Source organism: Convolutriloba macropyga, chromosome 4, assembly GCF_964194025.1.
Source record: "Convolutriloba macropyga chromosome 4, txConMacr16.3, whole genome shotgun sequence".
NCBI lineage: Eukaryota > Metazoa > Xenacoelomorpha > Acoela > Convolutidae > Convolutriloba > Convolutriloba macropyga.
The window spans coordinates 25,492,290-25,517,974 of NC_134471.1; the positions used below are offsets into that span (position 1 = coordinate 25,492,290).

The 25,685-nt window shown below is 35.7% G+C and overlaps 2 protein-coding genes across 4 annotated transcripts in view; one reads left to right on the forward strand and one right to left on the reverse strand.

The window, feature by feature from the left end:
* The window catches only part of LOC142337548 (uncharacterized), a 73,052-nt gene extending 63,080 nt beyond the window's left edge, over window positions 1-9,972 (reverse strand). The window contains exons 1-8 of the mRNA XM_075386850.1: window positions 9,469-9,972; window positions 8,687-8,983; window positions 8,455-8,538; window positions 7,879-8,064; window positions 7,248-7,408; window positions 4,371-4,531; window positions 2,072-2,256; window positions 535-903 (exon numbers count right to left, since the gene is read on the reverse strand). Coding sequence (XP_075242965.1) covers window positions 535-903; window positions 2,072-2,256; window positions 4,371-4,531; window positions 7,248-7,408; window positions 7,879-8,064; window positions 8,455-8,538; window positions 8,687-8,983; window positions 9,469-9,682 — 1,657 coding nt within the window. The 5' untranslated portion in view covers window positions 9,683-9,972. The remainder of the gene's footprint in view (window positions 1-534; window positions 904-2,071; window positions 2,257-4,370; window positions 4,532-7,247; window positions 7,409-7,878; window positions 8,065-8,454; window positions 8,539-8,686; window positions 8,984-9,468) is intronic.
* Window positions 9,973-20,853: 10,881 nt separating this feature from the next.
* The window catches only part of LOC142337549 (carbonic anhydrase 2-like), a 40,974-nt gene continuing 36,142 nt past the window's right edge, over window positions 20,854-25,685 (forward strand). The window contains exon 1 of one of the 3 annotated variants that reach the window (XM_075386855.1): window positions 20,854-21,006. The gene's annotated coding sequence lies outside the window, so the exon portion shown is untranslated. Of the gene's footprint in view, window positions 21,007-21,299; window positions 21,425-24,157; window positions 24,415-25,685 lie in introns of those variants that run through there. The other 2 variants (XM_075386858.1, XM_075386856.1) reach the window with 2 other exon arrangements.

Below are 25,685 nucleotides of genomic sequence, written 5' to 3' on the forward strand. Positions count from 1 at the left end.
ATAAGATTTTTGAATTCATATTTAATTGTTTTAATGACTTAGATACTATTTCAATTCATGAAATATCTATCTGTCAGTTTTTTAAATATATCGTTCTCACAGTTCGTCTTGTTTTCCTGTATCCTCGTTAATGGCACGCGTAAGGCCCTTCTTGCACATAATAAGATACTCTGTTTGAATTAATGGGCAAAAAAATTGGAATTTCGACAAACAATTGGATCGGTAATGATTCCAATTTTAGATCCTGAGTAGTATAAATGAATAAGCATACACACTCAATTACATTAGAACTAACTTGCAGTTTCAGAAACTTAAAGTTTCCATAATAGAAGAACTCAAGCTGAATTGCCCCAGACCAAAAGTTGGTATGCCCAGGCCGAAATTAACGCACCAGGGGGTATCGTGGGCTCAAAATTACGCGGTCTCGAAATATGGACGACCGCTTATGAATTTACCCAAACGTCTAGACCTGACACAAACACACAATTATCAGGCAGCTTCTAAAACAGGAAAAGCCCGTGTATAGAAACGTACTCTGTCCAGGAGGCGGAACACTAGAAGGTGTGACATTGAGGGTGACTTCAGGGGTTTCTGCCTGTTGCAGGGGGTTGTTGTCATCTGTTTGCGCACTGCTAGTAGCCTGGCAAGACACATGCATCCTGTCTTCTTCAGTCGCATCCACTACCATCAGACTGTGGAATCCATTCTCGTCCGATAGGGTCTCGTATGCCGGGCATGGTTCCAGTGCTTCCTGTTGGTTTTTGAGCCAAGTGACGTATGGGTATGGCTTCGCATCCAAAGTACAGTTGAACATGGCGAATGCTCCTTTGGCCACAACTTGGGGCTGAGGTACTTGGGTAAACCTCGGCCATCTCACTTCCTTTTGCTGCTCAATGGGCTCTTCTGCGATTTAACGTAATATGCAGATTTTTTTTCTTCAAATAAAAGCCATGCAAGCATTATAAACGCATGAAAATGTGTTGTTAATACGTGGCCGGTCAACTGGCCGACATACAAATTAGCCGACACACCTTTTAGCCGACACTTAAGCAAATTTAGCTATAATTGGGTAAAGTAGCGTCCCTTAGTTTTAAAACGAATAATATTTGGCTATAACTACTAACTAATTTAACCATGCCTCAGCGGCCCGTGGGACTTGAAATGAATCTATCACAACCGAACAAATTATTACGGACGAACATAATTAAGTCGAAACTTCTTAAATTATACAGTTCCGATTTGGTCATTTTCACGTCGTCTTGATGAAATCTGTCGGTCATTTTACGTGTCTTCTAATTTGTGTCGGCTAATACCCCTAGCCCCATTGTTATAAGCACCTGACTAAGTAAAAAAATAGCACGTGCGTCTGGGGGCGTAAAAGTTATATGCCCAGAAAGCCGAGAGCGGGGGGTTCCAGAATATATCCAAAAATACTCGTTTGTTATCTTATTTAAGCTAATTTCTTGCGTAAGATTTCATTCTGTAAAGTTATATCTGTGATCCAAAACAATATGCGATTAACAACTGTAGGCAAATTGTTCATTCTTCAGGAATGAAAAGGAAAAAATCTAGATTTGGTCTTTGTAGAGGGAGTAAGTTCTGCGACAATAATTCAGCTTCCAGTAGGTTTGCCTCAACATTCGGCCTAACGAGGCTAATTTCAATTCATATAATAACACTCGGTATTACATTTGGGCAACCAAATTAATCGATCAATTAGAAGATTGGAATTGAATGCAATATGCATTAGGCAAGCTATCCGAGGTTCAATTAGCCGACGCGCAATTCATCCTACAACTGTTGGTTGACAATTTTTTACCCTTTTAACGTAGTTTTGAATTTTCCCCAATTGTTCTAGAGCTTGCTTATGTGCAATTTATGACCACTCAGAGAAGAGGGTGATCTTCCTCGTTGAAAATTTAACCAAACAGAATATGAAATGCAATTAAATTCGGTTTCCGTGTCAAGATGGTGCTGCGTTAAAGGACAAACGGTTAAAAAATTGAATTTTTTTTCAGTATGCTCAGAATATAAAAATTTCTGTTCCTGGTATCTGGGAAATACAACTCACCTTCGACTTCAATGTGAGCAGTTGAGAAAGCCCTGCCAAATTTGTTTGACAACCCAATTCTCAGGGTTCCATTCCACCCCTCCTCCCTCTGGGCCTTGAGCACCACCAGCCTGTGCACTCCCCCACTCTCTTGGGTCAATCGCACCGTCGGAGTCTCCTCTAACTTCTCATCGTTGAGGTACCAACTGGAAACAGAAGTTGAGGCCTGGGCATTATGAAAAAACTTAATGGATTCATGGGCAGAGGGGCTCCAAGACCGTTAGTTTACACCTTGACTCTTGAAAAAGTATCATTCTCGGTCGATGCTACATGTGAAAGTACCAGACTCGGCCGTTATTTGACTGTGGACGGATAACATAAATCAGTACTTCTATCAATATTCTCACAAAATTTTTGAATTCAACATAAATAGTTCACCCAAATTGCACATTGCATGCATTAACTTAATTTTTTATACATAATTATAACAAAGATTTAATTCTGTAATAACTGTTCCCACAATTTTTGAAAAAAAATGAGAGAACTTTTAGGCTAGCCCCACTTTTTTTGTCCAGACAGTTTTCCACTTTTTGAGGGCATCCCAGGCTAGCATATGTATCAATTTGAAGCTCTCTACGTCTAGAATTTCACTACAAAAAAAATAGGAAACTTGTTTCTTTTCAACATTTCAAAAAAAATTATTTTTTGACACAATTTCGGAAACTTGGCCCAATTTTAGATCCGAATTAACTATAATTTCGGCAAAAGCTTCGTTTTTTCGAGGGTATCGTAGAAAAATACGATTTTTAATCGTTTTTTCAATGTCTTCAAATAATACAGAAATATAAAAAATGCGTTTTCTGAGAAAAAAAATTGCGACAAAAACCTTTCTAGCCAATTTTCATGAATTTGTAGCCCATCCTTCACCTGTGTTAATCTAATTTTTCATCCACCGTTCAGCTGGTCTTCAATTTGTGTTTAGGATTTGATAATTTGTACAGGGAGAAAAACTTTTGAGATCTGTCTATTAATGGGTAATTGCTTAAATTTTTTTGAAATATCAAAAAATTTTGAAGATACTTTATATCGAAATTGAGAAACAAAAACAAACTGTAAGTAAAAGTGGCAGCATGCACTTTTTCCGCATGCACAACTCGCTGAACACTAGTCAACAGTGACTCATTCAGATTTTTTTCGGACTTCGCTGAAATCTGAAAAAGAAATCAGACACTTTTTTGGGCCTTTTATAAACTTTGATCAGTTTTACGCCAATAAAAAGGTAGATTTTCGTATTTGTGTCAATTTTTAAAAACAACAACGAATATGAGCCGTTCTCTATGCTTTTGATAATTTTAACGTTGTTTCTTCAGTAACTGAAATTTAATTATATTTTAATTTTTTATATTTATCATTGATGAAATTTTCTTCTTTTTGAACAAAGAAAAAATTAGGAGGTCATAAGCGCTCTCTATTAAACTATATCAACTGCCTTCTGAACGTTTTTATAAGCAGTTTGCTGTTCTCTCAAATTTGACATCTTTTTTAGAATCTGATTTCTTTAGATTTAGTGTTAATATAATCTATCTGGAGTCTTAATACCAAAACTAAAGCATCAAATTATAACTATTTCTTGAGATGCGTCAGAATAGTTTTTTGTTGAACTTCCCAGGTATATAAGTTACCGAAACTTCCTTCTACTTCAATGTTGTCAGATAGAAAAACATCTCTCAAGATGTGAAGGAGAAAGCACAGCTTTCTTATTTAAGTCATATTTTTTTTGCCGTTAATTTGTCCTAAATAGATCCCTTATACTCTTTTAATTTATGTTTGTATAGTTTTTGTTCTTAAAAAATTAGCAAGCTATAGCTTTAAAAAATTAGTTTTAGTAAAACCAAACACATTTGCTAATTTTAGCTAAATCTTTCTCAAATAGTAAATTTTAACATTTCCTTCTCAATTGTGAACCCCTTCTGCTTTATCGTTAGCAACACACATCAGTAGTCATTAAACCAAATAGTTGGTCAGCTTGAAGTAAGAAGCGTTTCACTGGATACACGTGACGTGGAGCTGCTGTTGTTTCTTTTATGATTTTTAGGTTCGTTTTCGATTTTCTAGATTCAAAGTGAAAATTTTATTTTTTATTAAAACCATTGTAACTTCTACAGCCAAATTTACCAAATTGTCTGGCTGTGAGAATTGCAGGGTGAGAAAAAGTCAACTTTGATTTAGATGTCGTTAATCCTTAACTGTTCGTATCATCACTTACAATTCAGAAAAAAATCAGTTTCGTTTTTCATTTGGGAAGAGAAACTGTACTTACTGTGCGTCGTATTTGACCACACAGGACACTCGACACATGATGTTGATTGGTCCATTCTCTTGGAATGTCAGTCCTTTCAGAGGTGTCACGACTACTGGGACATTGTGGTGCTGAATCGGCTTCCCAACTGGCATCACATTCGCAATTCTGCCCTCGCGCACCTAAGGATAGAGAATTGGAAATGAAAAAATGTTGAAATCAAAGGAAAGCAGCTGTGAATTTTTCGCTCAAAACAGCTCTCAAACTAGCTGCTTGACTCTCATGGAAGAGTACACGAGCTGAAAATGTGACCAAGAAAAATTAGAAATAACCGTTACTTTAAGTGAAAAAAACAGCCCTCGTTTTTTTACAACTATGATCATTTAATGCAAGAAAAGTTATACCGTTTCATCAGCTCATATCCTTTCTTAAATTTGAATGCAAGAAGACGGACTGAAGAGTTTTGACAAAACTATGTAAGATAATTGGTAACTAGCTTCGACAAGTTGGAAAAATCACTGCATTTTTCTCATAAAAATTTGCGGTGATGAATGCGTTGAATAAATTAACTAGAAAGTTATGTTAAAAATTTGCGGAGCAATTTCTGACTTGTCAAGTATTGCGATTCTAAGGGTAGATCTTGCATTATTTTGCTTTTCTAAGTGCAGATCTTAAATAATTTTTCGGTTCTAAGTAAATTTAGATAAATTTGCGTTCCTAAGCGTATATCTTACATAAGTTTGTGTTTCTGAGCGCAGATTTTAGAGAATTTTGCGTTCCTTAGCGTAGCGTAGGTTTTACATTAATTTAGCGATTCTAAACGTTGCTTGTTCGTCTGGTCAACTCTTAGACCTCTGTATCTGCGACTCGAACCCCCATACGTTAGTAATTTTAGGCAATTCAATCTCTATAATTCGGTTTCTAGCATCACGCTTCCAATTGTAGATATTACATAATTTCGGCGTTTCTAAGATTAGATTTTGTTTTTCCAAGGGTAGATCTGCCTTAATTTTGCGTTTCTAAGCGTAGATCTTACATAATTTGGCTTTTCCAAGCGAAGGTGTTACGTCGCTGGTGTTTCGAAAAAAAGATCTTTAAAAATCTTGCTGTTCTTAGCGTAGCGTAAATCTTGGATATATTTAGCGTTTCTTCTCATTGTTCTTCAATTATTCTCCAATCAGTTTTCCGTCTCTGACTTGCATCCTCAGAATATTGACAACTGTGCTGTGGTGAGGATGAGTTAGGGAAAAAACAGTCCCACTAAAACCTTGAATCACACTCAAACCACAAGATCAATATTAAAAACATAATGAAAAAAAATTAGCGTTGTTTGAAATTAGATTGGTTGTTAATCCCAAAAATTTAGTGAAGGAGACTATTGATTACCAAATATTTGTATCATGAACGTTAAGACAAACACTGTTTTATTTACGATCAGTGCAAATGCTTATGTTTTGATTTCTTGTAACTGAACGGTAATTTAAACACATAGGACCAACGCCATTTTTTTAAACCTGTTTTCTAATTTTGGATCTTATCCGTTTGTGCCCCTGTACGTTATGCTCCAGCAGCTATAGAGCACGTACCATTACATAGTTCAACGATTATGTGAAAATATGGCACGTGAGTTTGTTGGTGTGAATAAAAAGAAACTACGAAGCTGCAAGTTCATAAACGGAAAAGTTACATAATTTTATTAACATATTTTTCTTATTTCTCTCTCTATTTTCCAATTGCTGACTTATGTAAATTTATTTTAGAGTTTATCTTGATGCACTGCCACACTGTTCTAGTTGGCTCTTGCATTCTACCGGCTAAGTTTTTTTTTCAGCTCAAGCATGTTTTTTAAGACATGACCATCGACTTCTTTTATTCGAACTTTAGCTTTTTTTTCAGAACGTTGAATTATTTTTCCGAACACTGCACGTCAACAGCAATCTAGTTGCTAATATATATTTTAATAAGGAACTCCTTGTACTATTAGTACTATTAATGGCCAAAAGTACTATTAATAACTATTAACCCCATCACTTCCACCTACCCGCTATCTCTTTGGGTAAGTATTTTTTGTTTTTGTATCTTTTCTGGGATCTATTCTGTTTCGGCCCGCCCAGCTAAGTGAGCATAAATTTTTATGACCCCCGGGCGCACGTGCTATTTTCTTACATAGTAGCGTGCTATATAACAACATATAATTTGTAACTGGGCGTCATAAAAAACACTGGGGGCAAAACAGAATGATCTTTTTTCTGTTTGCCCCTCCCACAAGTTTACTAGGTTCATTTTATTTGCAGCACCCTCACGCACGCGCCATAAAATGATTTTTTTAGAATCACTTGCTGAGTGATTGCACGTGCTCTGTGACTGAGGGGAGTATAACGTAAAAAAAAGCACAGCTGGAAAAAATCTTTTTTATCAGCATAAAAATCAATCGTCGAATTGATTTAAGGCCAACATCAAATTGAACCCTTAAATTTGTAAGATCAAAGCTTGAATTTGAGCCTTGAAATTATGTTTGATCTACGCTTAGAAAGGCAAGAATTATATGAGATTTACGCTGAGAAACCCAAAATTATGTAAGATTAACGTTAAAATAAACGCAAAAATATGTAAGATTTGCTCTTAGAACCGCAAAATTATTTAAAGTGAACGCTAAATTAAACGCAATAATTTGTAAGATCTACGCCTAGAAACGGCCATAAGTTATTTTCAACGCCTCAAGCCTAGATCTTACATAAATTCAACACATTCACCGCCAATCTTCCACAACTTAGCGTTTTTATAGCGTTGACATCTCGGCCAGGGAAAGTGCATGCATACAGTAAGCTTTTTAGTTAACGATGTTGAAGGCGTGTCCAAAAAATGTCAAAAAACGGGGAATCTATGGCGACCACTAACTGGTTGGCTGCTCTTGAGTCGACGACTTATCGACAAGCAATTGATGTTGGAGAAGACAGGTGAGGCGATGACCCCATCTCCCACGTAGGTGTCCAGGTCCAGGGATCTCTTGGTACCATCATCCTTCTCACGATAAATCAACACTCGACAACTCAGGTACCCTGAACAGCATACAGTGCATAGCATGTCAGATTTATTACGGGACTAACTTTAGGCTGAACAGAATGTTTTCATCCTGAACAGTAGGTTTACAGTTTGCTTTGCATAAGAACAGTGCACTCAGCATTAAGACAAGAGCAGTTCAGATTACGCCTTCTTTAATTACTCTTTCTTGAAATTTTATGTTTTGTAACTAAACTTATTTTTGTTATAAACTGAGTAAACAAGCGTATAATAATTGAAAAACAGAGAACGGTCGACTTCAAATTAATGTACCTGAAAAAACTACTGAGTAAATATGATCGAGCAGTTTTAGAATAGAAATGAGGACATGATTGATCAAACATCAATAGACAACAAAACGATGAAAGCAGTGATTATCTCGTATGAGCTTGGATCGATTACTTTTGTCTCGACCACTGTCAACATACATTCTATCGCCACAAAGATTATAATACATGTGGGATCGTACCTTGGGGATTTGTGATTCTGCAGTTTAGTTCGTTCACGTCCTTCTGCAGCTTGGGCAAGATCACTTTGTGTGCCCCTGAAGTGTCTGCAATTAGCATGTCGCTCGTGAGGAGCACATCATTCAGATACCAGTTCACAGCCGGGGAGGGAGTGCCCCCAACTCTGCAGCTCACCATCCCACTCACGTCTGTGAACAAGAAATGTGTGATAAATCAATTGTAAAAGTCACTTTGTATTACCCATCAGTTTTGATCACAATAAGTATAAATTTCAGTTTAACTGGAAACCAACCTCCGTCACAGTCATTGGCAACTTTTACGATTACTGGGGATTTGCGTCCTCTTAACTTTACGCGAGGTCTGTTAATCTATTATGAAAAATCTTATCAAACTGTAACCACTTTTCTGTATGATATATACACTGGACGTCGTGAGTATTGAAGCGAATTGCTTCATTGTGCATAACAGCCAACTTATGATTACCTACATCCAATAACATTCACGGTTCGTATATCTCATTAAAAAATGTGCAATCAGGTAAAACTGATTTCTACAGAAAGAAAGGAAACTGCCTGTACCTTTTGGAACTGACTTCGACTGTGGTTCCTCGATAAACACTGGTGGTTCCCAGAACTCCTCCAACACGCCGGAAATTAGCGTGTCTGAAACAAGAAAACTACAGCGAAATCCATTATCCGTATTATTATTATAATTATTATAATAACAAATTAAATACATTTGAATAATTATAAACCATTATTTTTTTTGGAAAAAAAATCGACAAGAAAGTAAATCGAAATGAGCTCTAACCGTCAATTGTGAGTTTGCACTCTGTCGTTGCTTTTGCAATCTTATTGGACGCCGAACAAGTCACAGTTCCACTTTTGTGTGCCTCTCGGATCGTCAGCCAATGGTCGCCTGAGGTGTCCGAGAACTCGCATTTGTTGTAGATGTCGGCGTAGTTGAGGAACCATTTCACGTGTGGCGAAGGGTGTCCGTCCACTTTTGTGTACATGTGAACATTTGTGCCCTCTTGGGCCGAGGCATCAGTTGGACGAACAACAAAACTTGGACCCCGCTCTCGCGTTAAGGTACCCCTTGGGTCCCCTAGAATTTCGATTATAGACTGAATAATAATTCGCAGAATGAAACACATTAAAGTTGCTGCAACAGTTTTAGCACGAGAAGTACATATCAGCGCTGTACGACGAAGAGAAAATGTACAAAGAAGTCCTGCTAACATCAATCTCAATTCATAGCTCTGTAACCGATGCCATTAATTCCTTGAACTTCTACGAAATGCATATCAAGTGAAAGCGGCGAGCCCCTGATTAAAACCTGAATTTGACGACCATACAAATTTCTTATCGATTTATGAAAAAGAAGAAGTGATTTCTTAGAAAAAAAAACTCTAGGATCTTATTAAAAAAAACTCGAGATGATTGGTCGGATATGATATATGATCCCTGTTCCGGTGCAAAGAATGGTCAGGGAGTGAAAAGGGTAATTTTGCAATTGTTTAGTTCAAATGTTTGTCACACTGCTTAGAAAAACTTAGAAAAAATGTTTCCAATATTTAATGTTCAACTTACCCCTTCCCCGGCTCTGTGACCGACTGGCACCCCCTCCTCGTCCAGTAGAGTCAGATCTGGGATCATTACGTCGTCCTCGCGATTGAGATCTTCCACTTGCTTGTCTCCATTGGGGGGTTAGGGAAGGGGGAGGGGTCACAAAACGACTATCGAAGCTTCGGGGAGTACTAGGGGTCAAGGAGCCTAGGTCACGTGGTTTCCGACCTTCGGGCATTTATTAAAAATTTCAACTCTTTCTCCCAAAATTCACGTTTGGCAAAAAAAATGGATGTTTGAAGCAAAAGAACCTGTAGATATGATAGATTTGTGTACAATTTTTTATTATGAGAGTAGTACTGAATAAAACTTTCTCAAAGCGTGCTGAATTGATTTTAATGAGAAGTTGATTTCTTATGCAATGCAGTTATCAAGATAAGAGCTTATGGACTGATAAAAGAGAATTATTTGATGAAAACTGAAACTGAATAGAAAACTTGTTCAATGTTGGCAAGAGCGTCCAGTTATTTTCTGCTTGATTAAGACCAAATTTGGCTCAGTTTTTGTTAGAAGCAGAGAACTACACATTTTGATTATTACAACAAAACATTGAAGCAAAAGTTTGATGTTTTATAACTACACATGATAAATGTTTTGATCATGACTAATACAGACCTGTCGAGAAAGTTTCATTAGTTTCAACAGTGTTGAAACTCGATTTATTTTAAATTATTAATATGTGGTAGAAAATGACAAGCATCCGCAACATTAAGCTCAAATTTTTGCCCAATTTTTTTTCTATGGCGTTTGGGTTGAGCAAAACTCTTTCTATCAAAAACATTAATAAACGGCAAAAATGACCATAACATTCTTACTAATCTGAACAGATAGAATACTGAAAAAACACAAATAAAAATAATAGAACGAATTTCTTAGTTATTTCTTTTGTTCTGATTTGTCGGAAACCCTACATAATTAAATAAATGGGAGACAACTTTTGAGCCTGAAAAATTATCGGAAACTTTTTTCCAGAAAGAAAAAAGCCTAAGAACCGTAATTCGTATATTGTTGGCCTCAACAGACTTTTGTACGTGTGAAAACTGCGTATAAGAATAATTTGCTCAATGCAACAATTAAAGTATAAGACATTATAAATCAATTTAAAAAAGAAAAACAGCGATCAGAATAATTTACGAAAGATTGAATAAAAAACATTTCTAATTTTTGTATCTTCTATAAACACACGCTGAATTTTAAACCCATGTTCATAATCTTTTTGAGAAATAATTTGAATGAAAACATCTGCAGTTGACTGTATATTGGGTAACCAAATTATTAAAATTCAGTTGAGAAACTGCTTTTGAACTCTATCTCCGGTTGCTTTCTTCCAATGCTTGAGGCAATTATCGAATTTACGCTTTCCATTCTTTTTTAGTTGAGAAAACGTTATATTCAAAATAAATATAGTAGAAGTCATCTGTAAAACTTGTCAATAAAAAACACAGAGGGAATTTAGAATAAAAGTTGAGAAAACTATAAAAGTTTCTCTCTCTCTCTCTCTCTCTCTCTCTCTCTCTCTCTCTTGTAAATTTCAGCGTAAATTAAAACGAGTTATTAAAACAATATCTGCTAGATATCAACAAATTAAATTTGACAAATTTTTTTACCGTAAATAGTAAATTGAATAATCGAAACCACAAAAGCAGATTACGTTAAAAGGCCAGACAACACAAAGAAAGAACACATTTTAAAAGTTGATTCTGCATTTACTGCCTTGACAATCACATTGCCTCGTTTGAATTGGCTTCCAATTGTTTTTCTGTTTCTTGTAAAAGAAAGGACGTTGAAATCTTTGATAAAATATTGAGCGAAATGAACTAAAAAATTAAAGATGGGATTGTTAAATGTCAAGATGTTGCCAGAAAAACAGAGTGAACCTATATTTTCGAGAAAAAGGCCAGAAAAATAGTATCTTCTTCAACACTGTTCCTATCTTCTTTAGAGATGCTTGTAAAGGAAAGGACGTTGAAGTCTTTGATAAAATATTGAGCGAAATGAACTAAAAAATTAAAGATGGGATTGTTAAATGTCAAGATGTTGCCAGAAAAACAGAGTGAACCTATATTTTTGAGAAAAAGGCCAGAAAAATAGTATCTTCTTTATCACTGTTCCTATCTTCTTTAGAGATGCTTTGTTCACTTTATAATCAGCCAGCAATGCGATATCTGTTATGGATGTGGGAACTTCAACTTTAATTTTCAATGACTTGCTTTTACTCGATAGTGATTTATTTTCAAAAATTACCTTGTCACAATCTTGACTGAAATAAGATGTTAAAAAATTTCAGCAGTACAGCTGAAAAGCGCAAAACGTTTAGAAAATTTACAATACCACTGAATTTATCTCAAAATGTTAAAGCTAACGATGAGGATAATGGTCAGTCACTTCAATTCACAGAGCGTTACCGAAGCACAACAACGTTTCGTTTTGAAAATTAATTTCCTTTATTTTTAAGATAAATGTTTTTGTTTAGAGACTGCTCTGGTTGGATAAAATTGATAAAGTTGATAGTAATTGGATAAGAGACTGCTCAAAATTGAGTTTATGTCTTTCAAATCATGTTTACTCAAATTTTCCCAAATGATTTTTGCAATTAGAACGCAAAATTTAAGATACTTGAGACGTTTGAGAACTTCATGTGCTACACGCAGTCTTGCAAAAATCGTCTGATTACACTTTTTGACATACCCATGAGAATTGAATTTTCTCATCGCAGACATTGGCAACAATAAACAGTTATCAAGTGTTTTATTCACATTGCTGCTTTTGGCACTAATGAAAAAGCTCCATAACCGAGAAAAAAAATCTTGAAAACCTAGTTGAAATTCAGGTAGCAGGTCTGTACCAGGAGGCACGTGCTAAAAACTGTAACATTAAGAAACACCAAATCATAATGTTGATTAGAGAGATATAATTCAATGTTGAGGAAATGGATGACTTTTTTATGATAGCAAAAGAAGATTTGTGATGCAAATCTCACGAAAGTTTCAACTGTTGACAAGGAACAACAGTGGGCAAAGGGCAGCCCAGTCATATCGTGCCAAAGTAACTATAACTCAAGGGACTTTTTTGAAACACCACCAACACTGGCGTCAGTGAAACAAACTGATTAGTTTGATTCTCTGACGTCCAGCCACAGCACCACCAACACCACACTTTCAATATTAACTGAAAGCAAGACTATATCTTTTTTTATCGATTTAAAAGTTGAATTTCTGTTTAACTTAATAAGAAACCTAATATATTTAACGCTGCTTGCATACCAATTTAAAATTCTTCGCATTTTAAACCTATGCTTTTGATAGGCATTTCTGTTGGAATCTGCTCACAATTTTTTTTGCTTCAAAAGATAGTTTTCAACTGACTCAGTTCTTCCGCTTCGAGGAATCTGTTTCCACGACAGGTGTAAGGAACACAGATTGACAGAGTGGTTGATTACCATGCCGTTCATTCTTGCTTCCTTCAAACTGTAGGATTTTATTTTTGTAGACTGCTTTTCTTGGTAGAATTTTCTCTGGAAGTTAGAGTGAGCTGTGGTAAAATAGTACATTTTTAGTTTGGGGCTATCGATTTTGTGTAGCTAAATAAGTTCATTTTATGTTTAAATTAATTCAGTTCATTTCATCTACCTTATTTTGTTCATTCATTTAATTCTAGTTTTGAAGATCGAATCTTAAGTTTTCATACTTGTAAATTTGTTTACATCCTGTGCATGATCTTCTGTCTGTTCACATTGTCTCGTGATTGTAATTTGCCGCATTTGGAAATGTAATCTTATGAACAAATTGTTAATCAGTTTGTTAATTTTATCTAGATTCTTTCTCTTCATTTTCGCAATTCAAATTAGTTGACTCTCTCTTTAACTAGAATCCGCTCCGCCAAAAAGTCTTATTTTAGACGAGTTAAATTTAATTGTATTTCGCTAAGCGAAATACCCAATAAATAATCAAGTGTAATTTCGCTACGCCAAATCCGCCTATATTCTGTAACCAGAATATTCAATTCACAAGCAACAAAATTTAGCGTTGATTCGCTGCACCAACTCACCCACAAATAGCCGTTGTAAAATAAGCTAATCGGCGTCGCGAATCATCTCATTCCTACAGATAGCAAATCTGTACGACATGGCGCAGTCAGCTCGAGAATCTAGGAAAACACCGTATTCGATAGAGCCATTTTGGGAACGACCAAATTCGGACCCGCCAATCAGATGGCAAAAATGGCGAATCCAGGTAAAACTAGCGATTCTCGTTCGCGAGAATATCACTATAGACACGTTGTTACAACCCAAAACCAACGACAGTTCGATTGCCAGTAGAACCGAAGTACGAGATGCCAATTGGAGACACAACAGATGAAGCTGAGAGAGAGCGTCGAATTAGAAACAATCAATTGAAGTTGCAATGGGAGTTAAAATGTCAAAAGATAACAAAAGCGGGAATACTATGCGGGGAACGACCATGGAATTTGTGTTACCAAAAATGTGTATCTCTTTTGTACCTAAGTATTGGTACGGAAAGAAGACGACTACTTACACAAAATTTTCCACATGACAATATTTACGTCTTGACTACCCTCAAACTTTGGGAAATGATGGAGATCGCCTTTATCCGTCCGCGAAATATCACATTAATCGATACGTGTTCTTCTCTCGAAAGCAGAAAAAGGGTGAAACAGTAGAACAATTCTATAGCATCTTGAAAGAATTGGCTGAAAATTGCGATTTCGAAAATCGTGAAGAGACAATCATCAGAGATATTTTCATCACAAACATGTTGGGTGATGACATTCAACGGGAGCTTCTACGGGATACAGTTGAACCGGAGAAGGCACTCAGCATTGCAGTCAACATGGAAATGGGTAATCAGAATCAGCAGAGAAATTCATCTAATAACGGTGCAACTGGCAGCACAGTGAACGCAATACAACAATTCAATCGATTTCGCGGCGCGGGTGTGTGTGGAAATCAACCAAGTAGAGGAGTCGTCAACCGTGCATCCGTTGGACAGTGTCGTGGTTGTGGTCAAGTTTGGACAACAACACAACGTCAGGTTTGCACTGCAATGGGTAAGAAATGTAATCACTGTGGTTTGCAAAACCATTTTGCTAAGGTATGTCGACGAAGACTTAACAATACACGAAATACTCAACAAACCAATCGCATTAACGCTGTAGAAACTGCTGAAACATCTAATCAAAATTCAAGTGAGGAAAATCAGAACGTCAATTATATAAATTATAATGAACAAATTAATTCAGACTATGATTCCTCGGATGATAATTACGTTGCAACTGTCGAAAATATTAGTTCACTAAATATAGCACTGAAAAATTTGTTATTAACGATTGGAAACACAAATTGTGATTTACTTCTCGATTCCGGTAGTGGTTGTACCATTATTAATATGTCACTTGCAAGAGAAATAATATTTAATTGTGCGCAATCACAATGGTCAGAGAAAAAACCACTAGAATTGAAGTCTTTTTCTAACGACATTGTTCAACCTCTCGGCACTTTAAAAACGCCGGTAAAATGCAATGATTGGAATATTCAGAAAGCAAAAATCACAGTCGTAGCTGATGGGTTTCGACCAATATTAGGACGAGATCTTTTTGATCAGTTAGGAATAACAAAATCTCAGAAACCTTGTCCAAAAACAGAAGTCAATAACATAAATCAACCTTGTGCAATAAAGAGATCACTTGCAAAGGAGTTTCCCGATTTGATATCCCGAATTGGAAAATCAAAAAACCATACGGTTAACTCAAAATTCCACAAAAATTATCGAGTTATACATCAGAAAGGAAGAAAAGTGCCGATACATCTTCAACCGAAAGTGAAAATTGAACTTAAAAAACTATTAAACGAAGGACATATAGAAAAATTAAACAATTGTTCTGATCAATTTTTCATATCTCCAATTGTCATTACGGTAAAAAAGGATCAATCAATCAAAATAGCACTTGACTCCAAAATCTTAAATAAAGCTATTCATAAAAACAAGTATCAAAGGCCCAATATGGATTCGCTAATTCAAACTCTGTCAACGGCGCCGCAAGAGACTGCTTATTTTACGACTCTTGACTTGCAGTACGCGTATAGCCAACTTAAGTTACACAGTGATACGGCCCGCCATTGTAACTTTAATATTGTTAGCGGAGATATGACTGGCACATATCGATTTAAAACTGGATTTTACGGCTTAAAGGATATGCCAGCTGAATTCCAAAAAGCTATTGATTGTACCCTTGCCTTGCTGGTTTTGGATAATATTTTCTGTTTCTTGGACGATATATTGATTGTGAGCAGAGGTAGAATCGAAAAACATCTGGATTTGGTACGAAAATGTCTAAAAAAACTAGATCAAGAAAATCTGCGAACAAATCTTGCGAAATGTCATTTTGCAAAAGAAAAGATTGAATGGCTTGGACATAATATTACACAATCAGGTGTAACTCCACTTTCAAGTAAAACGGATGCAATTGGAAAATTATCAGCACCTACTAATCTCAAAAAACTTCGATCGTTTATGGGTTCAGTACACCACTTAGGAAAATTTATTCCAAATAAATTCACAATTATGTTACCCCCTTCAACCTTTGCTTGAAAAAAATTCAAAATTTCTTTGGACGGACGAGCATGAAAAACAGTTCTCCTTGATAAAAGAAGAAATCGCGGAAACCACTGAAAATAAACATTTTAACCCGGAATTAGAAACACGAATTAAATGCGATGCCTCACACAAAGGTTTGGGATGTGCATTGGAACAACGAACACCTAATGGTTGGCACACAGTAGCATTTGCGTCACGATTTTTGAACTCTATTGAAGACAGATATAGTATAAATGAGCTTGAATTTTTGGGTGTTGTCTGGTCCGTGGAACATTTCAAATATTATTTGTACGGCAAACCTTTTACTGTGATAACTGATCATAGAGCTCTTCTCTCAATTATGAGAGAAAACAGGTCTAACAAATCATATAATAGTAGATTGACACGTTGGGTAGATCGATTATTACCATTTGATTTTTCAATTGACCATCTCCCTGGCTCAAAAATGGTATTTGTGGATTATATCTCTCGCGACCCGCAACAACAAGCTGTTAATATATCTGCATATGACGAGCAATTTATCGTAGCTAAATTGGATTTTATTAAACGCAGTGCAAAACGCTTCTTATTAAACGCCGAAAATTATGTCGATTTCGCAGCGCGAAATCCACTTACAAAAAGCGTCATAAATAATCCAAATTCCACTAATAAATTGTGCAGTGAATTCGCACCACGAAGTCCAGAATATTCTACAAGTACGCAAAATGATAACCCAATTAGCGAATTAACACCAAATACTTTAATTTCCAACCCCAAAATCGAGACAGCTAACATCACTCCCTCGCTTTTTGCCTTGAATCGATCCACTGAACGGTCGTTCTCTAAATTAAACAATTTCCAACGAATAGCCACGAAATTCAAAAACGTATATATGATGTCGCAATCAAATTCCGATGATGAAACTTTGATGACAGTCAAGCAATCGACCCCTTCAAGAGTGCGATTTGCAGAACAGGGACCCTCAACAGCTCAAGCAGCACCCGCCACTCCAATCACGCCCACGACCGATACAACAGCCACTTCGCCTTCAGCCACTTCGCCTTCAGTAGACGACCTCTATCTGGACTCCTTGAATTTCGCCCTCTCTAAAATCTTCTCCAGCTCCTTAATGGCCAGTCTGACAACTAAGGATGCGATTTTGAAAGAGATTCGCGATTGCATCCTTACCGACAATGAAGATAGATGCAAACAAATCTCACCCTACATCCATTCCTTCTGGAAAGACTTGCATGTAAAGAACGGCTGTATTTGCATAGACGACAGGATTGCCCTTCCCCATGCGATCAAAGACGCCTATATTGACGCCATCCATGCAACTCATCCTGGCACTTGGGGGATGACCGATATGGCAACACACGCGTTGTGGCCATATATGCACAGGGACATAGCTACGAAAACTGCAAAGTGCAACCCCTGTGTTAAGATTGAAAAAAATTTAAAATCTATTATACTTGCTAATAAATGGGCATCATTAAAGTTAAGTAAAGTTCCAAATGAAGGAATTCAAATTGATTTTGGAGGACCATATTATAATGAAAAAAATCAAGAGATTTACTTTCTTGCATGCATTGATTGATTTTCGAAGTTCCCAACAGCTCAAGTATTTGATAGAGCTAATGCAGATAATATTTTGAAATTTCTTCATGAGTACGTTTTGTTACACGGTATACCCCGTGCAATTAGATTGGATCAAGCTCGATGCCAAACGGGACATCAAATTAAAGCATTTTGTAGTCAAAATAACATACAGCTAATTGAAGCGCCAATACACGATCACAGAGCAATTGGCTTGGTTGAAAGGCTAATTCAAACAATCAAGATTCGCTTAGCTTGCATTAAAACGGCGGCGCGAAATCAATTCAATATGAAAGCCTCAATAAATTCAATAATTTATCAGCTACGAATATGTCATATGTCGTCAAAAGACTCTTAATATATCACCATTTGAGGCACATTTTGGTAGAAAAGCGAATACGCCATTAAGTAATATAACGACTAAACCAGATCCAAAAAGTCTATCTTACAAAAACATTTTGAATAAATATTTAGATTTGGAGGCTGTCAGATGGGACGAACTTATCACAGACGATAACTGGAACAACGAAGAATGTAGCGACATTGAGATAGAGGTGAATAAAAACAAACTGGGCAAAGATGCGACGAAACGACAAAAATAGGACCTGAATAAGGAATCAAGATTGATTTCCCATCCAGATGTCGGAAAACCTGTACCCCGAACGGAAGCGTCATTGGAGGTAAAGCTGGCGAAAAAGAGACCCCGCACGAAAAGATCAAAGAAAAGTCTTGATGGCCTATATGACGTCTTAGCACCAGGATCCTCAGTGATCAAAACTAACGAACATACATCAGTCATTAAAGAACCTGGAAAGAAAGACGTGACAATCAGAAACTCGAATCTAGCAAAGTTTGGGACGAAGGCGGAACGTGAGACAGAATTACAGGAGTATGCTAACCGACGCCCAAAATTACCAACGGGTAAGACAACAGAAGAGCTAATCAGACATCATGCTAAGGAATCCAGAAAGAAGTTAGAAGGAGGAAAACGAATGAAGCATAGGAAAGTGGCAGATGACGTTAGTACAGTGTCATCAATTCATTCAAATGTTACACGCGCCTTGCGTGTACGAATGCCAACAAAACCTAAAAGACAACTGTCAACAGCACCGCCAAAGCAACCCACCGAATTAAGTAGCGATTTTGCAGTGCCAATGGAAATGCCCACCACAAGCATTGTTATAGCGGAGCCACCTAGTAGGCCAAAACGAAAAGCAGCTACAAAGGCATCCGTAGCATTAATCCCAACAAAACGAAAACGCTCCACAGTATCGGTTACAGCATCGGATGAGTCTGCGACTTCAATCCAAACTTGCCCTCCCTCAACTTCAAGTACTGGTGCAATTGGGAAACATAAAAGACGACAAAATATCAAGAAACAACAAATTGAGAATAAATCAATAATTTCCGCTATACAAACAGCCGCAGCACAATCTAATCAAGAGGAAACTAATTTTACAGTCGGCCCATGTTCTCCGACACCTTCGTCTCCTACCCAATTTTATGTCTCACCCTATTACGAAGAACCAGAATTGTCGATGACGGTTGGCGAGGCTGAGAGATATTACGAAAGTGAGAGTGATTAAAGTACGTTTCTCGAAAACTGTTGCATTTAAAACTCTGATTAAAACATTAGAGTATTTATTATTTAACCAGTACATATGATTATTAATTTTCTGATAAATAACTTTGTCATTTATTTTCGCCAAGGGGGGAATGTGGTACAATAGTACATTTTTAGTTTGGGGCTATCAATTTGATGTAGCTAAATAAGTTCATTTTATGTTTAAATTAATTTAGTTCATTTCATCTACCTTCATTTTTGTTCATTCATTTAATTCTAGTTTTGAAGATAGAATCTTAAGTTTTCATACTTGTAAATTTGTTTACATCCTGTGCATGATCTTCTGTCTGTTCACATTGTCTCGTGATTGTAAGTTGCCGCATTTGGAAATGTAATCTTATGAACAAATTGTTAATCAGTTTGTTAATTTTATCTAGATTCATTCTCTTCATTTTCGCAATTCAAATTAGTTGATTCTCTCTTTAACTAGAATCCGCTCCGCCAAAAAGTCTTATTTTAGACGAGTTAAATTTAATTGTATTTCACTAAGCGAAATACCCAATTAATAATCAAGTGTAATTTCGCTACGCCAAATCCGCCTATATTCTGTAACCAGAATATTCAATTCACAAGCAACAAAACTTAGCGTTGATTCGTTCCACCAATTCACCCACAAATAGCCGTTGTAGAATAAGCTAATCGGCGTCGCGAATCATCTCATTCCTACAGATAGCAAATCTGTACGACATGACCTAACACTATGTTTTCAAAATTATTAAAGCCTGGAGTGGATCTGCAGTTGCTACGGGATCATCAGGGCTCCTACGACATTGACATGGCTGCTACTGGATGTTCGAATGTTTGAACCGATCAAAGTCGATAAAATTTTTGACATAATTTTGCTATGAATTTAATTGCTTTCTTTCATTTCCAAACATCTTTTTTGAGGTGTTTCAAACTAGCTAGTACGATATGACTAGTTTCAGAACCAGATCAGAACGTGCACGGTTCGTTTCAGAACCAGGTGAGTACTAAAATCAGAATTTACAGGGTGATGACATGATTTACCCAGAATACAGTTTGGTATGCCTGAAGTATTTTCAGATTTCGTTTTTACTATGCGTCGAAGGAATTTTTTTGTTCTTTATTTTACATGAAAAGTCTAAAATATGACATGATCATTTTATTGGTCAGAGTAAATATACAGAATTGAAAAACTATGGTTCTTTACTGATTTTTTTTCTGGGGGTTAAGTTCGGGAATAAAATCAGATAGGAACATTTTATTTGTGTTTCAAAATATTCTCCGCAACAAATGTTTCAGCTCCTCTTTGATGTAAAAATCACCCTTTATAGCCGATGATATGATCATAAACGTTCAAATCATTACGAAAGAAAAATCTGTGTAAGTTCTGTTCAACTAATTCTGACCTTTGAAAACACTGAACAGTTTTAACCTGAGGCTTGTATTAATTGTTTACATTATACGTTTCTAATACTATAATCAAACTTCTTAGAGTCCAATTTTCCCTTTAAGTCTCTAAATAAATATCAAGAATCTTACTCTTGGTAAATTAAGCAAATTTTATACTCAAGTTTGCCGAGTTCAGCTGAAGATAACATAGGTTCGATCTGTTTTTAACCTTTGCACAGAGCGTTTATAATAAACATATTCTCATTCGAAACTTTCATTGAAATAATTCAAATTTGTCTTTGGCGTAACTAATATCCCATTCACCTAAAGCGAAAGGTAAGTTAATACCAAATTTATAACAAATTATGTTAAAGTTAAAACACGTGAAATTTGCCAGACTACGGCTTTGCTGTAAAAATAGGGTTTCTAAGTTTATACAAACGGCGAAACACCTGCTGATTACGCCAAATGGGGCCTGGGTATTAAACTCCAGACGTTTTCAGACGCTGTTTCTTTGAATCCAGATATAATTAACCCTGCAATCCGATACCAGCTTTGGTAACATTTGCAACTTTTCTTTCACACCCCCCAAAATTGAGCGATTTTATTGGTTGAGGGCAAATATCATGGACAGGTAGAACTAATGTAACAGTAAATAAGCAAATAAATTGATATTAGTCCCATTGAAACCGAATTGAAGTTGACAGTTTTGAATTCATTTAAACTTCGTATATCTCGCTGCAAAGTTACACAGGTAAGTGATCATAAAATTTTATTATTTCGGATTAACTTCTATATTAGCTCTGTAGTGGAATAGCGATTCCAAATAATCAACTGAAAAATTGTAGTTGCTACGTATTTTTAAGTTTGAGTTGGAACAATACTGAATAATAAAAAAAGATGGTTTACTAAAACTATCCTCAACGACATCTGGGCAAAACACAGAATATGAGCTACAGGCAATTTTTCTAGTAGAAGTATAATACAACGTGTCTGATAAATCTTTTTTGGGTATAAAACAGTAACGCAATCAAGTGTAATTTTTTACACTCTAAAGCACCCCAGCTTCATATAGCCGTTATTTTTCACCCCCATCTAAGTTTTCGCAAATTGCAAATGCAATAATTGCATTTATTTAATTGCAACAAGAGTGCCTAGTTAGCATTTGGAGCCTCTAGGTCTACAAGACTTTCATTGCAACATGAGTGTTTGGGTTCAAGATCTTGCAAGATTTTGCAGAATGTTGCGAGACTATGCATCGTTTTGCCAGATTTTCTTCCAAAATCTTGCCAGATCTTACGAGATAAACTATTTCTCTTCCAAGATCTACCACGAAAAATTTTTCTCCCTAGGGGCAGGTTATGGCAAAAAACTGAACGCACTTGATTAGCAAATGTTGTCTATAATGGGTTCCAATTACTTTTTGAGTGAACGAACTATCTTCGACCAAAATCTGGTGAAAAAACATAGGAAAATATAATATGAATATAACACATGTAAAAGTGTTCAAAATAGATATTAGATTAATCCAAATTCCATTGTTTTTGGTTAAATAAAAACGAGTAAAAAAATTCTCATTTTGCATCTTAAAGTATTCAAGGTTTTAACTCTGATTTGATAGGGATTTTATTAGCTTGATCTTATTTACCACACTAGAGCTAAGCCAATACTAATTAATCGACCTTAATTAAGAACTAGAATAAGTCTCACTATATGCTCACAATATTCTTTTCTAATTGCCAAACCTATGTGTGATTTGCTAGAAATAAATTTGATTAGATATGAAGATTAATTAAGAAACAGATAGAAATGATAGAGCACAATTGGGGATAAATCCTACGTTGAAAATATGGTGGGGTATCTAATCTTAATTAAGTAATTAAATCCATCTTACTGCTGGATGTGAATACTACTCTAAATTTACTTTGCTATTTTTTGTTAATAATAGCGGCGGCAGTTATCCAATTAGCAATACTACAGTGGAATAATCGTAAAATTGAACCAAATCAGAACACTATTCGACCGGAAGGAACTTGCAAGAATGTTGAAAAATAAACTTCCCTCTTCCAACATCTTGCGAGATAACTTTCTGTCGTGCAAAATGTCACAAGATAACCCTCTGGTACCGATTATGTTAGTTTCCCAAAAAACTCAAAAGTATCAAACCCCTAATGAAACAACAAAAACGAAATAATCCAGAAAATTTTTTTGATCCTTGCATTATATGCGACAAGTGTTAGTTGAAATACGTAATGAGCTCAAACAAAAGCTAAGCTACCTTTTAGTGAATGAGTATTTTTCATATATGCATATATATATATATATATGAATTTAATTTTAAAACAATGTTCAATCATTTATGAATGGGGGTGCAAAACTAGGCGGGAGGAAGGGGGCTAGCAGATAAGATCCATTAATGCTTTTATAACTATTTGATACTCTTATTGGCAAAATCAGTTTGTCAACATATGCCAAAAGCAGAACAGTTGAGTCGGCTAAAGCAGGAAATAAATAAAATTCTCCTTGTGTGTCGTATTATGTCAACGTTTACTGTACGGGCTGAAAGCTCATTAATCACGGAGCTTTTGCTCAACTGCATTAATCCATCCAAGCTTTTCCCAGCTCTAAATGACAATGAATTCACAAAAGTTACTTAAAGGAGATTATGCAAATCATCAATCCAGACTGTGTTTAAAAAAATCCTGGAAAAGAACTTTTCTGGTCACCAAAACGACAAATTTTCTGAATAGCCATTTTTAAAAACGTTTTTGATTCATTCTTTTCACATTTTTTGTCACATCTTCCCTCCTTGCAAATTTTTGTATTTCACTCCTGAGACTGTGTGAGAGCAATAATTTTCGCTGTGCGGACAGAAAGTACTTGGGGCACATTCTTTTCGCTGTACTTGGGGCTCTTTCTTCTGTTTATTAGAATAATTTTGGTCCCTCTTAAAATTAGCGCTGAGGTCAGAAGGCGAAGCTGCTTCATTTCATCCTTTATCATTGTAGTTAATTTTCAAAAATTTTCAGTTTCTTGCCCGAGCAAGTTTACGAAAATCTCAAGAAATTTTACGCACGTCAATAAAATGTCAACTTTGTTACTGTTTTAATTGACGCAGTTTGACAATAAAAAAACTATATCATATTCAACTACAATTTAGTATCAGTCCTGTGCTCATAATTGCTTGGCATTTCTTTAACGGCTGCAATAAAATTCAAGTAGTTTACATTTCGTTACATTTGGCTAAGCATAATTTTTTTCTTTGTTTTTTTTTAAAGGCGCGTAACCACTAGTGCGATCACAGAGACATTTTTTACGAGCTAAAAACAAAAAGCGAGAGGGTTTTTATTGCTTTCGAATATGCTTCTTATTTGGTGCAAATGTTTAGCAAATGCTAGCATCAAATATACGCCCGCATAATTTAGCATAAATTTTCACATTTTGTGTGTTTCTCAAACAGACGCAGAATTAGACAAATTGAATGTTGTCTCAACGTTTATTTGCAATTCAATCAATTATCGCAAAGAAAATTCCAACTTCTAAGCACTGAAAATATATGGTATTTGTTAGTTTAAGGAAACGTTTTCGACAATTGTAGCATCTTAATCATTATTTTGTCGCTTATCAGGAGACAGCAACTTCGACTATAATTTTGTGTCTTGCAGGCAAACGTTATTTTCCGGTTAGCAGAGCGAATTGAGAGAGAGCATCGTCAGTTCAAAATTTGATCAGTTATATATTTTGGTAAGAAATTTCTATTTTGAGTTTCTGCAATAATCAATTTTTAGCACGCTAAGAAGTTTACGTCCAATGCTCGATTCAGGTAAATGCCGGTTCAGAAAAACTATTTTCACGCAAAATTACCTATAATTTTTTAAAGTAACGGGTATCAATAAGACATGGTAAATTGGATAGGTGGTTTATAATTTGTTCGCCAATTTCACGCGAATTTCAAACAAATCGAAGAAAAGCCAATTATTGCCCTTTTAATATGATCTTTCTAAAACATTTTTGTACTTTTTGCAAACTTGTTGACTATATTACTACCTTGAAAAAAATCAAATTTCTTCAAAAATTTTGTTATCTCCAACTATGTTTCTTCATGATTCATGTTTTTACGATAAGTTGAGAAATAATCCAATGCAGGGACAAGATATTTGTTTGGAAGAATCCAAAAAGAGGAAATGAATTTAATTGATCTTTCTTCGATAACATCCCTTACATTTAGTCTGAATTTTTTCCCTCCCGCTCTGTTTTTTTCGTCTTGCGCATGCCTATTCAAATTATGCTCCTCACAAAAAAATACACTAACGTTTAATTTATAACTAAAAAAGTGGAAAACAAATTCTGATCAATTGTCCATTGCTCGATTCAGGTAAATGCCGGTTCAGAAAAAACTCTTTTCACGCAAAATTACCTATAATTTTTTAAAGTAACGGGTATCAATAAGACATGGTAAATTGGATAGGTGGTTTATAATTTGTTCGCCAATTTCACGCGAATTTCAAACAAATCGAAGAAAAGCCAATTATTGCCCTTTTAATATGATCTTTCTAAAACATTTTTGTACTTTTTGCAAACGTGTTGACTATATTACTACCTTGAAAAAAATCAAATTTCTTCAAAAATTTTGTTATCTCCAACTATGTTTCTTCATGATTCATGTTTTTACGATAAGTTGAGAAATAATCCAATGCAGGGACAAGATATTTGTTTAGAAGAATCCAAAAAGAGGAAATGAATTTAATTGATCTTTCTTCGATAACATCCCTTACATTTAGTCTGAATTTTTTTCCTCCCGCTCTGTTTTTTTCGTCTTGCGCATGCCTATTCAAATTATGCTCCTCACAAAAAAATACACTAACGTTTAATTGATAACTAAAAAAGTGGAAAACAAATTCTGATCAATTGTGGATCAAAAAATATGTCGGAATGCTCGATTAAATTATATAAAACATAGGACTTGAAATTATGAGAAGGACGCCCTCCGCCAAAGCTAATATTTCACAATTTTA